A 22146-nucleotide genomic window follows, 5' to 3' on the forward strand; every position below is an offset into this window, starting at 1 on the left:
ATGAAAACGACAAAAAAAAAAAATCCAAAAGCTTTTCAAACTGATGTAACTGGCCAAATATCAACTTTTTGTTGTTGTTGTTTTGTTATATAGGCCTATATGTTTATTCTGTATTTATACTGTTTAATATATTACATTACTTATATATTATTAGTATGCTGTTTATATTTTTTGTTATTTATCTCACATTCTTCTCAGTCTGACGGTTGAGCGTTTTTCCTGTCAGCTGACGTGCGTCTGCGTCTGCGTCGCGTGCGTCTACGTAAAGCTGGCGCTCCGGTTTCCCTGGCGGAGAAGATGGCGGCTCCGGGACCGGGGGAGTACTTCAGCATCGGGAGCCACGTCTCTTGCCTCACCTGCTTAGGTCAGCGTTTGCAGGGAGAGGTGGTGGCTTTCGATTATCCGTCCAAGATGTTGACTTTGAGTATCCTTTCTTCCTCGGACGTGTGCGTTTAAACTGCAGCTCCGCGAGCGTGTTTGTGCGCTAGCGGCCTCATTCACTGCCTGTTCTCGCTTCATTTACTCTCTGTGCTGTGTTTGGACACGATCCGCTGTGTTTGTCGCGTGGGGTTTTCTGAGCTGAGCTGGTTTTATGTGGGTTGGTCGTTGAAAGCGTGTCGGAGAAGTGTTGTTTGTGGTTAGCGTGTTGATTAGCATGTCTTCGACCGACAGCATTAGCCTGCATAAGCTAATGTCTTTAGCGCGCTAAGCTAATGTCTTTCCAGTGCGATAATGGCAGCTCTCACAGAATATAAACCATTCTGGATTTATTTCCTCAAGTATTACTTTGTAGGAAAGATACGGCAGGCTGAGAGCAGCCGCTTGGTTTTATCATAATACATGAGATATCTGACTACTGTCCTCAGATCAGTAATATCAGGCGGACCAATGCTCATATTCCCGATTCAATGGATTTATTGCATTTTGGGGAAAAAATAATCAGTTTTCAGAATAAATCTTTGAAAATCTGGATTTAAATTATGTTATTGTAATCTAAAGATGCTATGTGAAAGTTTGAAACAGAAAATAGTGGTTTTCATCGCCACTTTCTTGGTAAAGAAAACACATTTTTACTCAAATTAATCAAAATTGATTTATAGCATTTTGGAACCAAACTCTTCATATATGTGTGTGTGTATATATATATATATATATATATATAATGTATGTGTGTGTGTATATATATATGTATATGTGTGTATGTATGTATGTGTGTATATATATATATATATATATATATATAATGTATGTGTGTGTGTATATATATATGTATATGTGTGTATGTTATGACTAAAAATTGCATGAAATTAATGTTTGTACTGTAAATCGATGAGATTTTTATAACTGATAAATACAATTTGTCGCACTGTATCTCCAATAATGTCTTGGTAAGATATTTAAATGTTTGTATGATCGAAGCTCTGTAGTTTCTAAACATATAATGACGATTGAGAGAAGAGCAAATAAACATTCCTTAAAAGCCCGATGATCATATTTGATACATTTTAACATGATTTCTGAAAAGTGTGTATGGATAGTAAACCTTCATTTTATTAAATGTTAATTTACTCTTAGGTTTACTTTATAAAAAAAACCCTAGCAAAGATTTCACAGCAAAGTGGACTTTTTTACAATTGCACTGAAAGGCGTTGTACTTTTTATATAAGTATATTGTTGAGATGACAGAAGGCATGTGGTAGATTGTGTGTGGTGGGTTTTTCAGCATGTTTTGATCATGAAGATGCCGTTATATAAAATATAACACCATATGCTTTGAGTTAAGGGTAGATTGAATGTGTGTGAGTTCAAGCATCTGCAAAGATGGAGTCTGATGCTGACCTGTGTTTGTAGTGATTAATTAATTAGTCTGCTTGTCACATGTGCAGGTGACCTTTACTCTTTATAAATCACACGTATTTAAGTGTGACGTCTTCAGCCTGTCACCTTTTCCCCCATCATATTGTTGAGATGACAGAAGGCATGTGGTAGATTGTGTGTGGTGGGTTTTTCAGCATGTTTTGATCATGAAGATGCCGTTATATAAAATAACACCATATGCTTTGAGTTAAGGGTAGATTGAATGTGTGTGAGTTCAAACATCTGCAAAGATGGAGTCTGATGCTGACCTGTGTTTGTAGTGATTAATTAATTAGTCTGCTTGTCACATGTGCAGGTGACCTTTACTCTTTATAAATCACACGTATTTAAGTGTGACGTCTTCAGCCTGTCACCTTTTCCCCCATCTTGTGTTTTGTACACTTGCTCAACCAATTACTCATGTCTGTTCCATTACAGTTTCACTTTCTAGATTGACTCTTTGCTCGTTTTATATGTCTGGGTCTTAAAATAAGAGCCGTGTGATTCACTTATGTAGCACACGGGTCTGCCAGCACCTGCTTTCGATTCAACTATTTTAATTTTTTTGTTTAAGTGAAAGAACGTTAGCATAATCTTCTCTGGATGTCTTGGTTTGGTTTCTTCTTAACCCTTCTCCTCCCAGAATGTCCTCCCTCCAGCGCGAAGCCCAACCTCAGTGACGTCATCTTGGTTAACTTAGCCTATGTTTCAGACGTGGATGTTATTAATGACCGCACTGAGACTCCTCCTCCTCTAGCATCCTTGAATATTAGCAAGGTGAGATCGCATTTTACACTTCACAATCAAATTGGGTGGTACAGTCGCAATTAAACACATTTGTCAGCCAATCAGAATCCATCTGACTTTAAAGCTTTTAAAACAGCGACTTCAAATACACCGAATGGGATGCTAATATAGTTAAAGTTATCGTCGTTGTTGTTGTGAATGGGCCTTTACTTGACTTTCTTTCTTTTATTTGGGTACGAACCAAAAGATGAGATCATTCTTGACGATAAGTCTGGCATTAGTAGAAAAACATGACTTTTTCAAATAGTGTTGTCAAAAGACCCGGTACTTCGGTACCAAGTCGGTACTAAAAAAATGAAAACGTTACGGTACCAAATAAAGAGAGACTGATATTATGAAACCGATCGTGCTGACCAGCAATGAGAATTTACAGTAATATTGATTTATTTAAAAAAAAAAAAAGAACAGTAATTGTTAAAGTAAAATGCATGGTGAGCTCCAAACTCCATGTCACTTTGTAAATCATTTATCATATCAAAACAAACCGATATATCTTTTGGTATGGTACACACACGTCTTGTTTTTTTCCCATAAATTCTGGATAAATGAGCCACATTCTGTGAAACAGACGAGATATACACACCAGTGACTGTATGTCAATTAGGGATGCACTCATATGAAAATGTTGGCCGATACCAATAATTCTTTATATATGAAAGCCGATAACCGATATGTTGGCCGATAAATCTAAATCCAAATTTTTATATAATTTTTGGGAGCCTGATTACAAAAAAAAAATCCTCACCATTAAAAGCCATATCCCAAACACGTCAACATAACTCATACAGTACAGCAGCCTTGTTTGAACCAGTGTTTTAAAATTAATTTTACACTCCTATTACCAACTTCCTTTATCCAAAAAAATGAAAATAATTAAAGTTGTATAAATAATAAAATAATATATAAATAATAAAAACAATGCTGTGAAACACGGGCGCAAAAAAATTCCATTTATTTTACAGTTATGTTCTCAATATAATTTTATGTAGCCTTTATGACTGACTTGTCCTGCACGTTGCACGTAACTATATTTTCCTTTTCGAAGTGATTCCAATCAAATTTCAGGCCATTAAAAACCATGATGGTGAACAGTGCGAACCTGAAGTGTCTCTGAAGGAAATATTATGCATTATTTATCAGCTTTAATCGGCCAAATTTTCTTATTGGATCGATAACAAGAACAGTAAAAATGAACGTTTATCGGCCGATACTGCTATGGTGGCCGATATATCGTGCATCCTTATGTCAATTAAATTTTTATGCCATGCAAGGAAGTGAAGTTTAGTTTCAGTTGCTTGCTGCAAAGTGTTTTTTCCAGTACTAATATCATTAATAGCCACGCATCTTTATCTACCATGGAAAACATGTTATTGCACATTTTGCATCAGTTTATACGCTTATACTGCGTTGTTTTCACATAATTAGGGATGCAACGAAATGAAAATTCTGGGCTGAAAACCGAAACCGAAAATGCTTTGCATTATTTAATAAAATAATAAATAATCATTACAAAGTAATTTTGTAAGACTTTTTAATTTAACTAAATTTTAATGATACTTAATTTAAAAAAACACAACATACTTTTTACTGTAAGTAACACAATAAAATTGGACAGAATTTATACACTCAAAAAAATAATTAATTAAAAGGCAGGATTTCCATCAATAAATGTGTAACCCCAACTCATAAAAAAACAAATTCCTGCAATGAAACGTAATTGAGTTGGGCCAACAATTTGATCAAATATAGTTTAAATGAAATTGATACGTTTATGTCGATTTTTTTATGCTTGTTTAACTCGGACTACAACATTTAACTGGAAAATAACAAAGACTTTTTAATTTAACTAAATTTTAATGATACTTAATTTAAAAAAACACAACATACTTTTTACTGTAAGTAACACAATAAAATTGGACAGAATTTATACACTCAAAAAAATAATTAATTAAAAGGCAGGATTTCCAACAATAAATATGTGTAACCCCAACTCATAAAAAAACAAATTCCTGCAATGAAACGTAATTGAGTTGGGCCAACAATTTGATCAAATATAGTTTAAATGAAATTGATACGTTTATGACGATTTTTTTATGCTTGTTTAACTCGGACTACAACATTTAACTGGAAAATAACATTTTAGGCAGAAATCCTTCTAAACACACACACACACAAAAAATGATACATTCAGTTTACTTAACTTTAGGCATTAGCCATAAGATGGTTTTGTTACATCCATGGCGTGACCAAAGTAGTTAAGTTATTTTATTATTAAAACAACTTTAACTCATGTTAGCAGGTCATCAAGCCAAGCCCCCAAAAACACTAAATACAAACATAAAAGAGCATTAAACATTAACAAGCCTCCCAATTTTATAAGCTTTAAAAAAATGCATAAAATAACATTTTATTTCAACATTTATTCTCCTTATCCAGCCCTGTGCAAAGCATGATGGGAAGGGGAAATCCAATTCCTAGTTACACAAAATCACTTATGTACTCTCAACTCGAATGAATTAAGTAAAGTGGTTGTAAAGAACTGTGTTGGATTAACTTCACTTACATAAGGAAATTGAACAAGCATCAAATGTTATTTTTGGCCTACTTAGTTGAAACATGTTCTTTCAAAATGAAAATATTGAGTTGAGCCAAAATGCAACTGTTTCAAGTCAGTTTAACGCAATGCAATTGTTTAAATGGGAAACCTAACACAATGTTGTTAAATGAAAATGATTTTTTTTTTTTTATAAACTGAAAAGTGTTGTAGAATATTTTTTTTGAGTGTATTAATATTAGTAACACATTACAATAAGGTTCATTAGTTAACATTAGTTAACATGAACGAATAAACAATACTTCAGCATTTATTAATCTTAGTTAATTTCAACATTTACTATTAGGGATGTAACGATTCACTCAACTCACGATTCGATTCACGATTTTTTTTTAACATCGCTCAGACATGGATTCATATAAACTCCTACCCCTAATTGAATCACGATTTGTTTAGCATCTCAACCGATTTGAATCGTCATGTTTTTGAATCTATTTTCAACCGGCTCGCGGTTAATCATTACATCCCTATTTACTATTAAAATCAACAGTTGTGCTTAAGTTAATGCACTCTGAATTAACATGAACCTAACAGTGATCATTTTCGGCGGCCGAAAATTCGGTGCATCCCTACACATAATCATAGTGGCTTGTAAACACACTTCACATATCTTGTACCAGATGAACATGTGACAGTAAATAATACATTATGGAGAAGGTCTGTCAGTTTTGGCTTATTTTGACACGTCTTTTTTCCACAGCTTGCCAGTCGGGCAAGAACAGAAAAGGAAGACAAGCTGTCCCAAGCTTATGCAATCAGTGCTGGGGTGTCAGTTGAGGGCCAGCAATTATTCCAGACTATACACAAAACGTAAGATTTGCCAACTTTATATACATTGTGAAAACGAATGCATTGAAGACGTTTGGCTTAAGATTAAAAGCATGTGAGACTACAGTGATGTGATCATTTAGATGGTGCCTGTCTTGAGTTTGTTGTCTGGTCTCTTTGTTTTCCAGCATCAAAGACTGTAAATGGCAGGAGAAGAACATCATGGTTATGGATGATGTCGTAATCTCGCCACCATACCAGGTGGAGAACTGCAAAGGCAAAGAGGGAAGTGCTCTGAGTCATGTACGCAAAATTGTGAGTATCATGCAATCTTTCATTTCAGTAATGGTTTATTTCAGCAGTGCTTTAATGCATCTCTTCCAGTGGCATCTGTAGGTTTTACAAGATGGACAATATTAAAAGGAAAGGCAGCAGTTATTTTTACGTTTGGGAAATACATCAGATAGATCACTATAATAGATGGATTCCTGACGTTAACGTCGTTCCATTTGTCGATGCTTGAAAGACATGATTGTCAACCAAGAAATAATGCTACGATGCAGTGCCACCTTTTGATCTACAGGTGCTTTTTTTGTGACTTCATACACTCTCATCTGTGTGAAATTGTCATTTCCGTGCCATGTGTTGGAAAGATGGAATAAAATGCACTTCATATTGTAAATTGTGATTTTTACAAGAGCTGGGTTGACCATTCCTTTCTTGCTTCAGTTCATTTCCCAAGATCAGTCTTTTAATCCAAGTTGTTTTCAGTTGACGCATTAACAAAACTTCACTAAACACATTATTTGTTGCGCACTTCCTATTCAATAATCTCTGATTTCAAATTCTGCAGAAAGATGTCAGTAAAACAGCTTGTGAATGAGCCATTCATTGTCCATAGCTCACTAGTTAGCAAGTGGGGGGGGGAGCATTTTGATGTACTATATATATATATATGCACTAATACATATTCATTAAATTTTACTTAACCTGCTAATGTAGTCATATTTATTGTATGTTTGAATAAATGTGTCATGTTATGACAGCCACTGTTTAAATGTTTATATTTCAGCAAATAGGAGCAGAAAAACTAAATTAAATCATTAAACAGTTGAAATAAAAGCTGCCATATGTGCTGTTGAAATGTTTGCATACAACTCCGCTTTTGAGTGTTGATTATTAGATGTATAAATTAAATCGCAAGAATCAATTAGTCTAGTCTGTTTTCATTTAATTTACAGAACATTGTAGCGCACCTCCCATCAAATAAATCACAGTAAGCTTTGAGCTTTACTTTTGAAATGAAACAAAGTCTCAGATTTCAAATTCTGTCCGTTGTATTACAATGTGACCGATTGCTGTAGCGCCTCAGTTCAAGAGAAGCGGCAGTGTGACCTGATCATTGCTTCCGCTTTAATACTAGTTGCAGCACTAAATAAACATCCGAAGGGAAGTTAAAAAAAAGAGTACAACTTAACATATCTTGTCTCATGTAATCGCTCAATCAGTGTTTCAACTGCACAAAGACGTCAATGTCACGTAACCTCACATTTACCTCAGAAACAAACATATTCGGTGACCATAAGCTCGTTAGTCAGCTAGGAAAATGAACTCTAGAAAGGGGCATTTTGTGAAATTATATATGCACAATACAAAATATTCATTAGATATGAGTGTACTAGTGTATGAAAGATGGGTTCAAGTGTACCACAAGTGGTGACTAAATACAGTTTTTAAATACAGATAGTATGTTAAAAGTGCATTTTATTTCATATTCATGGTGTCCCAAAATAGTAGTTGAGCACACTTTGATGATCTTAAGTTTATCTCAAGTAGTACTAAAGAATCATTTGTAGTATATTAAGTACAAAATTAGTGTGCGAAAATAGAGCACTTTAAGTGCATTATGGAAGTGTAGTTTTTTTTGTAACAGTGGTGCTAAAAAAACAACAACTTGTTTTATAGAAAGCTGTTGACATGTTTCTGAATAGTTTCTGCTATGCTCGGTGCATCCTCCTCTACAGCTGTACAACTTGCTTGTCTCTTTCCTTTCAGGTTGAGAAACATTTTAAAGATGTGGAAAGCCAGAAGTCGATGCAGCGCACACCAGCACAGCAAACACAGAAGGACTCGTCTCTATCCTCCTGAGTGGGGGGTATGGCTCGTCTGGGGAGGGCACCGCGGGCATCCAGGGCCTAAGAGCTGGTGCAAGCCAGCGCTCGTCTCCCCCTCTGCGGCGCAGTCCGAGGGTGGATGCACCAAGGGCCTAGGGTCTGGAAGATCAACAAAAGAAACACACACACACACAAAAAAACATTAAAAAAAAAAAGCAAAAATGTTTTAAGGAAAAAACACGAGAGTGAAAAGAGTTCATTCTAAATTAGACTTTATAAAGATAATTTAAAACGCCAACCATCAAACAAACCATAGTTTATTTGACTAACTTACAGTGTCTTATCCCCTCCTTCCTCCTGTGTTTAATCTGAAATAGCTTTTCATATTTCTTCTCTTACATCCCTCCTTCGCCTTCTATTCCATTTTGTCAAAAAAAGAAAAACCCAAATCAGTCAGAAAAGCTTGTTAGCTTTTACTTTTTATGCTTTTTTCTTTGGGCTGTTTATGTTCCACAGTTGTGTCTGTTCTGTATTTTAAACGAAATGTGACTTCAGATGCCACGCGTTACAAAGGACGTTTTCTAAAATAAAAGTAACAAAAATTCTGACTGTAATACTGTACTTTCAGTTGCTTTTTCGCAAACTTTGAACACACCGCTTGCAAAAAGGGGTTAGAAAATATTGGGTTTAATTGCTGAAACACTTTTACGTGCTTTAATCAAATAGCATCTGAGTGGTTTTGCAAAACACACTAGGTAAACTTCTAATGGGAGTTTCTTTGATCAATTAGAACAGCATCGGTTGTTTTCAGAAAATCTTTTACGCAGTATGCACTTTATATCTGTTCTGCATTCAAAGATGTATAACAGTGTATCTTGGCATTGCAGTTCTAATGTAAAATATGAAGTAAAATCATCTGCCGTTTTATTTTCAGAATAACTGAACACTGTTTGCTGAGCTCATCGGCCCTTCCACAAATGAAAAGCCTTAAAAAGGTGTTAAATCAGAGCAGAAACTCTTAAACTAAAGTCATGGCATTACATGCTGCATGCTCTGCAAAAAACAACATCCTTTAAACATCCTTAAGTTAAGATATATTTACTTGAGAGAACATATCTTTGCATCGCATTTTCTGAGTTTTTTTAAATAAAGGTTTTTGTGTTTTCAGACTTTGAAGCATTGCTAATACAAATTGTGTGCTGCTTAGAAATTTACATTCAGAGAACATTGTTCCATTTATTCCTTCAATTTTCTTTATTTGGTCTTAAAAATCTTAAATTTACCAAAATGCACTGCAGGTTTATTTCCCTTAATATCTTTATTTTCATATACTGGGCAGTGTAGATTATATTCTGTCCCAGTGTTCTGTGCCAAAAGCAAGCATTTATTCTCTAGTGGCATGTTTGTTCCTGGAGTATTTTTTAGAAATCGGAAGGGAAATGTGATTCTATGCCTGTGCAGTTATAATTAGGTTTACTAGTCACATATCTAAAACATCTCTAGCTACAGACTTGGGTTAATTACACAAATGTGTCCCTGCAGCACAAAAGCAGTCTTAAGTCGCTGGGGTATATTTTTTCAGTGGATTATCACTACTATGAAGGGTTTGACGTCCCTTGACTCTGTTATGGCAGTGTCAAAAGCTCTTGATTGTTCTTGAATATTTAAGGATAAAGGTTGGATTATTACTGTAACTAATACACATCGTTCCATTCACACCGCTGGCACCCGTTTCCATCTCTAAACAAACCATAGCACACGTCAAAGATTTAACAGTGTACGGTGCTCCTCAAGGTTTCTATTGAGATCTTCAGAGGAGAACTGTAAGACTACACGTCCTGCTTCCAAACTGATGGAGTGTTCAATGAAATATTCATTATGTACCAAGTACTCTTGTTTCTTGAGTGATGAGGATAAATCAAGTCCGTGTGATAGACTTAAATGCAGAGTTGCATGTGAGATGCTCACCATCCAGGTGAAGAATCTCAAGCTTTGTGTTTCTTTAGTGAAGCAAGAACTAAGGGTGCAGGTGTAGTTCAGTTTTCAAGAATCTGATAGAGAGGAAATATGAATCATCCATGTTTCTGCTCAACCTATATTCATGAAGACTGTGGTGAGTAATTAGAGCTGTAATTGAGCTGTAAGGCATGCATTAATTTGATCTATGCACATCTGTCCAGGAAGAAAGTTGATTGACATAAAAGCGATTAACTCTTATTCTGTGTGAAATGGTAAACGGATTAAAGGATTTCGAGCTCTTTATATTATTTGACTTCTCATGCCAAGCTACAAATCCTTGTAGATCCCAGACCGTAAGCTGTTTGAAAATGCATCATAAATGCACCAAACGTCATCTTTCCAGCTCGACTTGATGATTCTGCACTGAGGACGAGCAAGGCAAGTGTGCTTGTTAATCTGGAATGCCTACAAGCATTTCTTCCTCTTTCTGAATGAAGACTCTGAGCTGTTGAAGATGCTCTGCGTCGCTGTTTTACCCATGGCTTTCCTCGTTGTGGGGAGCTCAAAGCTCTGCCCTCGTCAGTGTTTTTGTTACGATGCGTCTGAACTGGTGGACTGCCGATCCCGAGGGTTCGTTCACATTCCCCACAGTATTCCACATGGCACGTGGCTCCTGGAGCTCAGTGGGAATAAGCTGTCAGAGTTGAGGAGCACCTCCTTCACTGGGATATGGGCTCTCAGGGTCCTTCTGCTTTCACAAAGCAACATGCAGGTGGTGCATTCTAAGGTGCGTTCAGTTTGGCTTGTTTTTGCAAATTCATGTTTCTGTTTACACAGATTTTTTTACTGGCATCAATGGCTCCATGAACAACCATGGAATCATTCCATTGAACAAATGGTTCTTTTGTAGTGGAAAAATTGTTCTACACTTAAAAATAAAGGTTCCAAATTATTATTATTATTATTTTTGTATAGCAATGGCATAGAACCACCATTCTGGTTCCCCAAACAACCGTTTACTGAACAGTTCTTAAAAGAACCATTGTTTTTTTCTTAGTTTGAAGAACTTTTTAATATCCTAAAGAGCCTTTTTCCACTGTACACTCTTAAAAATAAAGGTCTCAAAAGGGGGATTTCTCAATGGTGCCATAAAAGAACCATTTTCAGTTCCCCAAAGAACCTTTCAGTGAGCATTTCTTAAAAGAACCATTATTTTCTTAAAGTGAACCGTATGTAAAATGGAAAGTTCCCTTGAATGTTAAAGGTTCTTTGTGGAACCACTGATGCCCAAAAAAGAATCTTTATATTTAAGAGTGTAAAGAACCTTTTGTCCAGTGGATGTTAAAGGTTCTGCGTGGAACTGATTGATACCAAATAAATTACATTTTATGTTTAGGAGTGTAATCTTTCCATTGTGCAAAAAGTTCTTTTTATTGGAAAAAGGTTCTTCACATTAAGAAAAATTGAACCCAACATAGTTATTCTCTGGTTCTTTTATGGACCACAAAAGAAGATATTTTGAAAAATGGTATTTGTGACCTTGGACCACAAAACCAGTCATAAGTGTCAATTTTTTTAAATTGAGATTTATCCATCCAATAATCTTTCCATTGATGTATGGTTTGTTAGGATCGGACAATATTTGGCTGAGATACAACTATTTGAAAATCTGGAATCTGAGGGTGCAAAAAAATCTAAATATTCAGAAAATCATCTTTAAAGTTGTTCAAATGAAGTTCTTAGCAATGCATATTACTAATCAAAAATTAAGTTTTGATAAATTTACGGTAATAAATTTACAAAATATCTTCATGGAACATAATCTTTACTTAATATCCTAATGATTTTTGGCATAAAAGAAAAATGGATCATTTTGACCCATACAATGTATTGTTGGCTATTGCTACAAATATACCCCAGCAACTTAACACTGCTTTTGTGCTGCAGGGACACATATGAGTTTTTTGTCCACTCAATGAAAGTGTCTAATGTTGGTTTGCATCCCGATGACTTTCATTGTACGGCCAAAACATTTGAAATATCTTCATTTGTGTTTCTCAGAAGTAAGGTTGGAACAACATGAGGTTGTGTGAACGATTGCTTAAAGGGGTCATATGATGCGATTTCATTTTTTCCTTTCTCTTTGGAGTGTTACAAGCTCTTGGTGCATAAAGAAGATCTGTAAATTTGCAAAGACTAAAGTCTCAAATCCAAAGAGATATTCTTTATAAAAGTTAAGAGTCAGCCACACCTACCTAAAAACAGTATGTGGAAAATAATGTGTTTTTTTTACTTTAAACCGCATAAACACATTTCATTACACCAAATACACAAAATAATGTTATTTTTAGCAGCATCATATGACCCCTTTAATTAAGGGAACTATTCCTTCAAATGTGAACAGAAGATATATTCCTCTACTTCTATCTTAGTGCCCTGTTTCTGTTCCAGGCTTTTTCCTCTCTGACCTTCCTGGAAAAGTTGGACCTGACTTACAACGAGCTCCGTGTCCTTCCTCCAGATTTCTCTCAAGGCTTGACCGCTCTGAAAGATCTCAAGCTTTCCCACAACGCTCTGGAACGCCTCGAGTCCCACTCCTTGGAGGACCTAGAAAGTCTGGAGAGGTTAGATCTCAGTCACAACCACGTTCAGGTTATCGAAGTTGGTGCATTTCGTGGCCTCGCCATACTAAGGCACCTTAACCTTGCATGGAATCAACTCACAGTCGTCCAAGGAGGCCTGCTCACCATGCAACAGGGTGTTGGAGTTCTTCTCTTGAACCACAACAATATCTCCCAAGGCCCCCTTACAAACCCTCACCATTCTGAACTTAGAAGCCAACCACTTGAGAAGCCTGAAGTTCAAGACGTTCTTAAACCTGCAGACGCCCAGGACGCATCTGCAGATGTCGGAGAACCCCTGGACCTGCGACTGCGAATTGCATCGCGTCTTTAGTAAGATTCTCCACGTCAGGCATCTCCACGTGGACGATTACGTGAACATCACGTGCCATTCTCCGCTCTTGCTGGCTGGAGCGTCTCTCGGTTTGATGCACAGTCAGCTGTGTATCGCAGAAACGGCCACTGTCCTGGTCCTCACCGGAACCGTGATGGTCACTGTGGTGGCGGCCTTGGTTATGGCAGAACGCAAGCGAAAGAAGCAAAAGATGAACCTGGAAAAATAAGAAAACGATCCTATGCCTTGGGAGTCTCGCAAATGAAGAAAGGAGTCAACAGCTATTAGCAATAGAGTCTTATTTTACACAACCGGTCTTCATTTTTGCACGTTTTAGTACTCATCTACAGTCAAACCAGACTGTAATTATTCAGACAGCAGATATAATTTTTGATATTTTTTTTTACTAATGGGTGCAGGACACTATAGTTCATTTATGTAAGTGAGGATAGCAAAATAAAGTGAACTGTGATATATTATACTAAAAAATTCTTCATACAGTGGACTACCAGTAAATTCCACTAGTATTACTAGTATTATTCAGACACTCAAAACTAATGTAACGCATTACTTTCCATAAAATGTAACTTAATTAGTTACTTTTTTAGGGAGTAACGCAATATTGTAGTCGTGCATTACCTTTAAACGTAACTTTTCCCAACACTGGTTGCAAGTGTTTACATTTTTTCAGAAGAAAGTTGTCTGAAGCTTAATGGTGGGACGTTGAAATCATGTGACCGTGGTGTAGTTCATTTATTTCCAGGTTTAGCTTTCTGTATTTAGGCTCCAAAATTCATAAAAGTTTTGTTTGTGTAGATTATCATGCTGAACAAAACATACAAGAACCATAAACTTGTGTTGGTCACTGAGTTTATTCTCTGCAATAATCCAAAAGCCAGTAGAAAAATCCTATTAGGTTCTTGATGAGGGAACTAGGTTGGCCTACAAATATGCCATCACTGCAGAGCTCTATAATTTATTATTAATCCTGTGAATTCAATATGGATCATTTTTCCTTGCTCTGAAAAATGTTGCATTACTTGTTTTTAAGCTGTCATCCGTTGAGCTTGCTAATAGTAGAAAGTCCTGCTGAAGGAAATTAGACTTGAGTTTGTGTTTCAGTACTCGAGTGTTCGGTAGTGATCTCCAGCTGAGTGACGCATGAAAAGCTCCAGAGAAGGTTTGTCTACTTTTAGCAGCTCAACACCAGGAGCAGCCAGCCGGAGCTCGGGAGTCCTTTTATTCAGTGTTACCTTAAATCTACGCAAGTGGATTCTAGGAGATAATGTAGTATTGTGTTCTTTGATGCACTGATCTCAACTGTCATGTTCTTGAACAATTTGTTTGCCGAATCGTTTAGAGAACTTACATTTTAAATTATTGTTTTAGTATAAGTTTTGTACATTTTGAGAGCATGATATTTTATCAAAATCTATTTACTCTTGATAAAACTATACAATACAGTTGATGAAAATTTGATAATACTGTGAATTCTTGAGTGGCTGTTATAATATTTACACCATCTATCTATACATCTGTTTATCTATCTATCTATTTATCTATCCATCTGTACAGGTATATCTATATCTATCTATCCATCCATCCATCATCTATCTATCTATACGTCTGTCTATCTATCTATACATCTGTTTATCTATCTATCTATACATCTGTTTATCTATCTATCTATCTATCTATACATCTGTTTATCTATCTATTTATCTATCCATCTGTACAGGTATATCTATATCCATCCATCCATCATCTATCTATACGTCTGTCTATCTATCTATACATCTGTTTATCTATCTATCTATACGTCTGTCTATCTATACATCTGCCTATCTATCTATCTATCTATACATCTGTCTGTCTATCTATCTATCTCTGTCTGTCTATACATCTATCTATCTATCTATCTATACATCTGTCTGTCTGTCTGTCTATCTATCTATCTATCTCTGTCTGCCTATACATCTATCTATCTATCTCTGTCTGTCTATACATTTATCTATCTATCTATCTATCTATCTATCTATCTCTGTCTGTCTATACATCTATCTATCTATCTATCTATCTGTCTGTCTATACATCTATCTCTGTCTATACATCTATCTATCTCTGTCTATACATCTATCTATCTCTGTCTATACATCTATCTATCTATCTCTGTCTGTCTATACATCTATCTATCTATCTATCTCTGTCTGTCTATATATCTATCTATCTCTGTCTGTCTATACATCTATCTATCTATCTCTGTTTGTCTATACTTCTATCTCTGTCTGTCTATACATCTATCTATCTCTGTATGTCTATACATCTATCTCTGTCTGTCTATACATCTATCTATCTCTGTCTGTCTATACATCTATCTATCTCTCTGTCTGTCTATACATCTATCTATCTCTGTATGTCTATACATCTATCTATCTATCTCTGTCTGTCTATACATCTATCTATCTCTGTCTGTCTATACATCTATCTATCTATCTCTGTCTGTCTATACATCTGTATGTCTATCTATATATATATCTTTCTTTCTATCTATAAATACCATACAATAATCAAAAGTTTTTGTAGGTTCCATACAAAAATGTTTTAATTGACATTGTGATGCTTTTATAGAAGTCATATAAGGAATCCAAACTTAAATACAAGCAGCAAACAATGCAATGGCATTTTAAACGTCGGTAACATGGAGAAAAAATCCCACTTTACTCTACAGCTTAAGAACATGAAAACTGCCAATAATGTTTCCAAACTCCCCTCAAATGCATCATTCAACTTTAATTTAACTTTTAAGACTCCTAGTCGTTCTTAATTTTTAAATAATGCAATGGAAAGGAATGAAAGGCCACGTATGAAAGGTCTTTTGAAGGCATTGTGCTTGTGACGGCAGATTCCAGAGCAAGCTGGGAGTTGTAGTCCAGCTCTGTCGGTTTCAGAGCGTTATTCTCTTTATCTCCTGAGACACATGCTCGCTCTCTCCTGCTGTACAGAGCTGCTGCTTTATCCCTCTATCTTCAGCTGTCTGTGGCTAGAATGAGCACCGCTCCGAAGATGCCCACGTTCTGCCCGATGAGCTTCATCTGGTTCCAGAACTCCACACGGCAGCTGCGGTGCCAGTAACCCATGTTTCCGTCGATGAACAGCACAATCAGAGGTAAGAGAACGGCCAGGATCTGTGAAGCCACTCGCACATAGCAGCCCGAGAGGTATGAGAGCGCCAGCACCCCAAACACAACCCCCAGCAGCTGCACCGTGATCTCACCGCCGGGAATATGCTCCAGATAGACCAGACGGTCCTCCTTACTGTGCTGGAGCGAGTAAACCTGAGGAGAAACCACAGCAGTGGTGTTAACCCTATACACACTCAAACATGACAACAGGAGGATCCATTCACATGCAACACGATTTCAAGCCAATAACAGAATCCGTCAAAGAGCTAAAAAAAAAAAAACATACAAAAAAAATTCTTGAAATTAGTTTGCTATAATAATAAAAAAAAATGTATATAGCACTTTTAAAAGTTCATTGTCAAAGCGCTTTACACTCAAAGGATACAAAATTTAAAAGAGAAAATACAGCAGTAACAATAAAAACATCAAAAACAACGTAAGGGAGAAAAAAAAAAGATTATTTAATATATAAAACTTTAGATATTAAGATATTAAAGTGACAAAATATGTTTATTACTTTAGGTTTAATCAGTTTTAATTTAACTAGTAATGCTTAACTAGTTACTAAACATTTAAGTAGTGCTTAAATTAAGTTAGTGAGCCTTGTTCATGAAAAATATTATTGTTAGTTAATTGCATACATACTGTATTTAAAGAGCAACTTCTATCTTGTATCTTACAACTGATAATAATTACAAAAATATACATTTAAATCATTTCTATGACTTTTCCAGGCCTGCGGATCTCCATGCCTAGGTTTTCCACGACTGTGGGAATCAAACTGATCTGTTTCTGTGAGAACTGGACGAACTGACCCTACAGATGAGGTAAATCCCCAGGAAGAGCTGACCGGTGGCCTGCAGCGAGCGTGTGCGTGGTTTCTGTCTGTACACCTCTCCTGCTCCGCAGGCCAGCACCAGAAACCCTCCCGTGATGGCCATGGCTCTGGAGTGCATCCTCACCTGCAGCGGTTAGCAATGAAAGCTGGTATCAATGAATCTACACGTCCACACTTCCTCAAACCAGCAACGGATGATTGACGTTCCAGCAAACCTTCCTCTGACCGCTGATCACAGACAGATATTACTGCAGTTATATAACATCATATCGCAGATGGCTAATGGATTTGCATAAGCAGTCAGAGGCACAGAAAATAGGAAGATCAACGAAAACATTGGTTAATTGGTTAAAAATCATAGCTTAATGTACATCAAGCAATGGTGTGAGTCTTGCTTTTCAAAACCTGCATTTTAGCACTTCTGGTTGCATCGTCCTGAAGTCAATGGGTTTTTGAAACGGGTTTTGGTTAAATGTCTGAAATAAATGTATATGGTGAACACAAGCGCAAGGTATTTTCACGTTTTATTCTACGACATAAAATACAGCAGTAAAGCTTCTACTTGTCTTGGAAAAAATGTCTAAATGGGTCTACAGAGGTTGTCAGGATCAATAAACGTCTATCTACTCGCCAGTCACTTTCACAGCCTCGATGTGTTTAGAATCAAGCTCTCGCAAACTATTCTAGCTCAGACTTTCCAGGAAAATGCATTTAAATATGTGACCCTGCAGCACAAAAGCAGTGTTAAGTCGCTGGGGTATATTTGTAGCAATAGCCAACAATACATTGTATGGGTCAAAATTATACATTTCTCTTTTATGCCAAAAATCATTAGGATATTAAGTAAAGATCATGTTCCATGAAGATATTTTGTAAATGTCCTACCGTAAATATATCAAAACTTAATTTTTGATTTGTAATATGCATTGCTAAGAACTTCATTTGAACAACTTTAAAGATGATTTTCTCAATATTTAGATTTTTTTGCACCCTCAGATTCCAGATTTTCAAATATTGTCCTATCCTAACAAACCATACATCAATGGAAAGATTATTTATTCAGCTTATTCTGACTCAATTTCACAAAATTGACCCTTATGACTGGTTTTGTGCTCCAGGGTCAAATATAGATTTTTGATGGAGGCATTAAAGTTATGCAACCTTGGTGTAGTTTAATTATAGCCTACATTTAGATTTGTACTTCTGGCCATGCATTTAGGCTTCAAAATTCATAAAAGTTGTGCTCATCTGTGAAGCTTATGATGAACAAAACCTTCTAGAATCACAAACTTATGCTGGTCACACAACTTTTTTTTTTTTTCCAGTGTACATCCAAGAGCCAATTGGAAAATACTACTGTTTTTTTTATTGATGCAAACTTACAGTTTGGCCTACAAAAAGACTTCTACGGCAAAGCACAGTTATTACTTCTGGTGCCACACGATAACATTGATATTAGACTTAACAATACAAAAATGATTCCTTTTTGTACAGATGAAATCAAACAATATGTTCTGACCTTCAGCCAGTCTCCATAATGGACCTGCCCCCCCACATAGGACACATATGTGCTGAGGGCCAGGTGAAGCGCCGCGGCCAGAGAGAACCACATTCTCTTCACTCCGAAGGACATGAAACTGGCACACAACACTGCAGCTCCTAAATCAAAGTACAGGTAAGGCACCTGGATGTCTGGCTTCCTAAAAAGACAAAAAAAACAGCTGTTTAAGACAGGGCATATCAGCTACATTCAACATTTGGCCAGCTTCTTTATCAGTTCTTTAAATGAAACTTAGTTATTATCCTTCCTGGCGATCGAGAACGAATCGTTCTTTTGAGTCGATTCTTTTGAATGAATCAGAAGAGCGATTCGTCTTCGAACTCAGATGTAAAAGATGAATAAGTATTGTAATTGAAGTTTAGTTTTGAATACAAATTACACTTATGTTCTGAACGACTTTTTGTTTTCATTTTTTTCTTTCAAATGCAGATTGAACATTTTTAATGCATACAAAAATAAAACAGAATGAAATAAAAAAGAGAGAAAAAAAAGGGGGGGTAATAATATAAAATACAAAATAAGGATGTAAAAATATCAAAGAAATATTTGTTTTGTAGCTGTATTATTCAAAGAGTCTTTAATACTGCCTATAGTTCAGTCAACAAAACCATTTTTTTATTAGTAAACTTGTATTTATGATTGTGAAATTTGGTCAAAAATATAAATACATTAAATAAAAGCGTTTTTCATCCTCTTTAGATTATTTAGTAGAGCCAAAAAAAAAGTAAATTTTCCTGTAAAATGAGAGAGGTCTTGAATACTGAATATTTTTATTGATAAATGACAGTATTTCACGCCTCAATATAACTGAATAAGTACAACATAATGTAGTTCCAATAATATATAACATTTGGGAAAAGTAACAAGTTCTCTTTGAAACGTTCCATGAGCTGCAACAAGGACGCATATTCGTCATGACGTAAGAATCGTGAATCAATTATTTGAACTGGTTCATTTAAACGAACTGTTCAAAAGAACCGGATCGCGGAAATGATTCGTCTGTCCATCGCTGCGTTGTTGGCAAATACATTACTGACAGTAACTCTCAGAGAGCTGCATTCAAACAGCCTACCGAAAACACAGATTCACTGATTCATTTAAAGTTATTTCGGTTTGACCCAGAAATCTCTATAAAACGACTCAAAATAAAATCCTTTAGTTATACTTCTGTAATTGGTCCACTCAGATGATTGCTTTTAAAAGTTGCATAATTTGACAATTCAGTTAATATGCTACTTTAGCAGTAATTAATACCTTTTAAAAAAAATCTAATATTGACACTGAGAAACAACAGATTTTTCATTGCATTGAAAAATGCACTGAAAAGTTAACCTAGGAATAATAATAATAATAAACAATAACAACAATATTATAACACTGTAAAAATAAATAAATAATAAAAATATATATAATTTTACTGTTAACTCTAAAACATGATGCAGTGAAGTACAAAATTCAAAATGCAGGTAAAACACCTGCAAAATAAAAATAAAAAAAACAGAAAATTCCTTAATATTCATACAGTTTTGTGCCCTGTTTTTTGGGGTATTTTTAAAAATGTATTATTTATTTATTTCGTTTTTTCACTCACTGCCGCAGAGATAAGTGGACATGTTTTTAGCTCCATCTAGTGTTTAAAAGATAAAGATGCATTAACAGCTCGCACTGAAGTGACATACATTTTATTGACTTTCATATTGACATTTTTCTTATTATGCTAACCATCCAAATATGTAATTAATAACTGATTAACTCTTAATACAATAACAAAGATATATTACAAAATACTGCGGTACATGTAGTGTAAATTGTTTCAAAGTACATTTTTTTTAGTGTACACTAAAGTTTAAAACAATTTTCACAGAACCGTCTCGCCTGAATCAAGATCGTATATGATTGATAATATACAAAATACACAGCATTTCATATGAACATTAAAAAAGCCATGGCTGAGCAAACAGAAAACAACTAAACAAACTGAATTTAATGCATATAAATATATAAATGTCCTTTTTTGAGATGTTTTTCTGCATCTACTATTGCTTGTGAATTAGCGATGCCTCATCTGATAATGTTTTATTGATTTCTCCACAGCTGAACCTGAGTATGCTTTTAATGAAAGTGTGAGAGAAGCGTAACGTCACAATAGAAATGGACCCTTTTAAAAGGTACTGATCTGTTTAGGTACTTACACAGTATTTTAAATGCATGGAAATTATACTGAATGCAAGTAAAGTGTCTAATGTAATGTTTCAAATAACTTTTGTGAAAATAAAATGTCAAAATATGAGTGAAATAATGTTTCACCGGCATTCAGTGTAACGGATACATTCATGTAAAAATGAAACCATACACTTATTCTGACCAGTAAAAAAATGCAAAAGAAAAAGTGATCATACTTTAAATGATTAGAGACTTTGCTGACCTGGTTTGAAGGATAGTGGCAAAGATTGGTGAAGATTAAAAATGACAATTCATTAGTTTTTGGTTCTTAAATAGAGTCTTTTAATGTCCTCTAATGATCCTGGTTCTAAATATGCCTGACAAGATGAACTGTTGTTAAACTGAATGACATTTCTGTGGGTGTAAATCATGGTAGTAGTGTAAGAGAGTCATTATTATTTGCTCAGAGAAAAATACATCTGTATTAAACTCTTATTGTTCTGATTGGTGTTTGACCCATGTGCTTTTAGAAGCTCACTGTGAAGTCACTGATCACGAATCAAGCTCTCTGCTGCTAATCCTGGACAAATAGGCCTGACCCAGATCCAGAGAAGCCGGCTTACCCAGAGTTCAACACACACACACACACACACACACACACACACACACACACACACACACACACGAGTGGAAACACAGCAGATATAGATGTAGTTTGGAGGTCTGGCAGTGTTCTCCTCCAAAACTATCCAACATAGCTGTTTAGACGTGGACTTGAAACACTCTTAATCACCAGATAATAGTCTTGGGGAATGTAAGAAAGCATTGCGGTTATTAAGCATTAATCCTGGGCTGAGCAGTTTATTGGGCCATGATGCCGGTGGATGACGGCCAAACGTACTTCACATTGAGTTTAACACAAGCATCTGAGAGATCTCAAGACTGATTTTAAACACCATTTCAATTGGATAATACGCTTCAAACACAAAAAAATGGTATGTCACACTAAAAAAGAGATTTTTTCAAAGTAATAAATAAAACAATGATTGCAAAAGATACTATTTAAATTTCACATTAATTTCAGTGTGTTCTTGCCATTTTTTTGTGAAATTTACTAGCAATTTCTGAACTCACTGATGTCTTCACAGACATTTTCAACATCTCGCTAAGCCAGGCTGTTGTCCCCACATGCTTCAAAGCTACCACCATCATTCCAGTCCCAAAGAAGTCGTCTCCATCCTGCTTCAATGACTACCGTCCAATTGCACTTACCCCCATCCTCATGAAGTGCTTTGAACGGCTAGTCATGCAACACATCAAGTCTGCCC

At 35.7% G+C, this 22146-nt stretch overlaps 2 protein-coding genes and 1 pseudogene across 2 annotated transcripts; 2 read left to right on the forward strand and 1 right to left on the reverse strand.

The window, feature by feature from the left end:
* The first annotated feature begins 242 nt into the window (after positions 1–242).
* On the forward strand, positions 243–8391 carry LOC107720023 (protein LSM12 homolog A-like). Its single transcript, XM_016527600.1, has 5 exons — positions 243–424; positions 2501–2634; positions 5979–6088; positions 6235–6361; positions 8102–8391. Exons 1-5 carry the CDS (start codon positions 298–300, stop codon positions 8192–8194), a joined length of 591 nt encoding a protein of 196 aa, XP_016383086.1. The 5' UTR covers positions 243–297; the 3' UTR covers positions 8195–8391.
* Positions 8392–10657: 2266 nt separating this feature from the next.
* Positions 10658–13303, forward strand: LOC107720268 (slit homolog 1 protein-like; annotated as a pseudogene).
* Positions 13304–16070: 2767 nt separating this feature from the next.
* On the reverse strand, positions 16071–22096 carry LOC107720276 (transmembrane protein 101-like). The gene is made up of 4 exons (XM_016527947.1): positions 22091–22096; positions 18614–18838; positions 17072–17218; positions 16071–16409 (listed from the first exon to the last, which is right to left on the reverse strand). The coding sequence occupies exons 1-4, from the start codon at positions 22094–22096 to the stop codon at positions 16101–16103; spliced, it is 687 nt and encodes a 228-aa protein (XP_016383433.1). The 3' UTR covers positions 16071–16100.
* Positions 22097–22146: the final 50 nt, after the last annotated feature.

Source organism: Sinocyclocheilus rhinocerous, unplaced genomic scaffold, assembly GCF_001515625.1.
Source record: "Sinocyclocheilus rhinocerous isolate Xijiao unplaced genomic scaffold, SAMN03320098_v1.1 scaffold792, whole genome shotgun sequence".
Lineage (NCBI taxonomy): Eukaryota > Metazoa > Chordata > Actinopteri > Cypriniformes > Cyprinidae > Sinocyclocheilus > Sinocyclocheilus rhinocerous.

Bases quoted from the DNA above. Each gene is read 5' to 3' on its own strand.
- LOC107720023 (XM_016527600.1), top strand. From the start codon at position 298: ATGGCGGCTCCGGGACCGGGGGAGTACTTCAGCATCGGGAGCCACGTC. The intron at 425-2,500 runs GTATCCTTTCTT...TTCTCCTCCCAG, and splicing joins GTCCAAGATGTTGACTTTGA to AATGTCCTCCCTCCAGCGCG. The intron at 6,089-6,234 runs GTAAGATTTGCC...TTTGTTTTCCAG, and splicing joins TTCCAGACTATACACAAAAC to CATCAAAGACTGTAAATGGC.
- LOC107720276 (XM_016527947.1), bottom strand. The intron at 17,219-18,613 runs GTCAGAACATAT...TAACCGCTGCAG, and splicing joins ATTATGGAGACTGGCTGAAG to GTGAGGATGCACTCCAGAGC. The intron at 16,410-17,071 runs GTCAGTTCGTCC...GTTTCTCCTCAG, and splicing joins GGATTTACCTCATCTGTAGG to GTTTACTCGCTCCAGCACAG.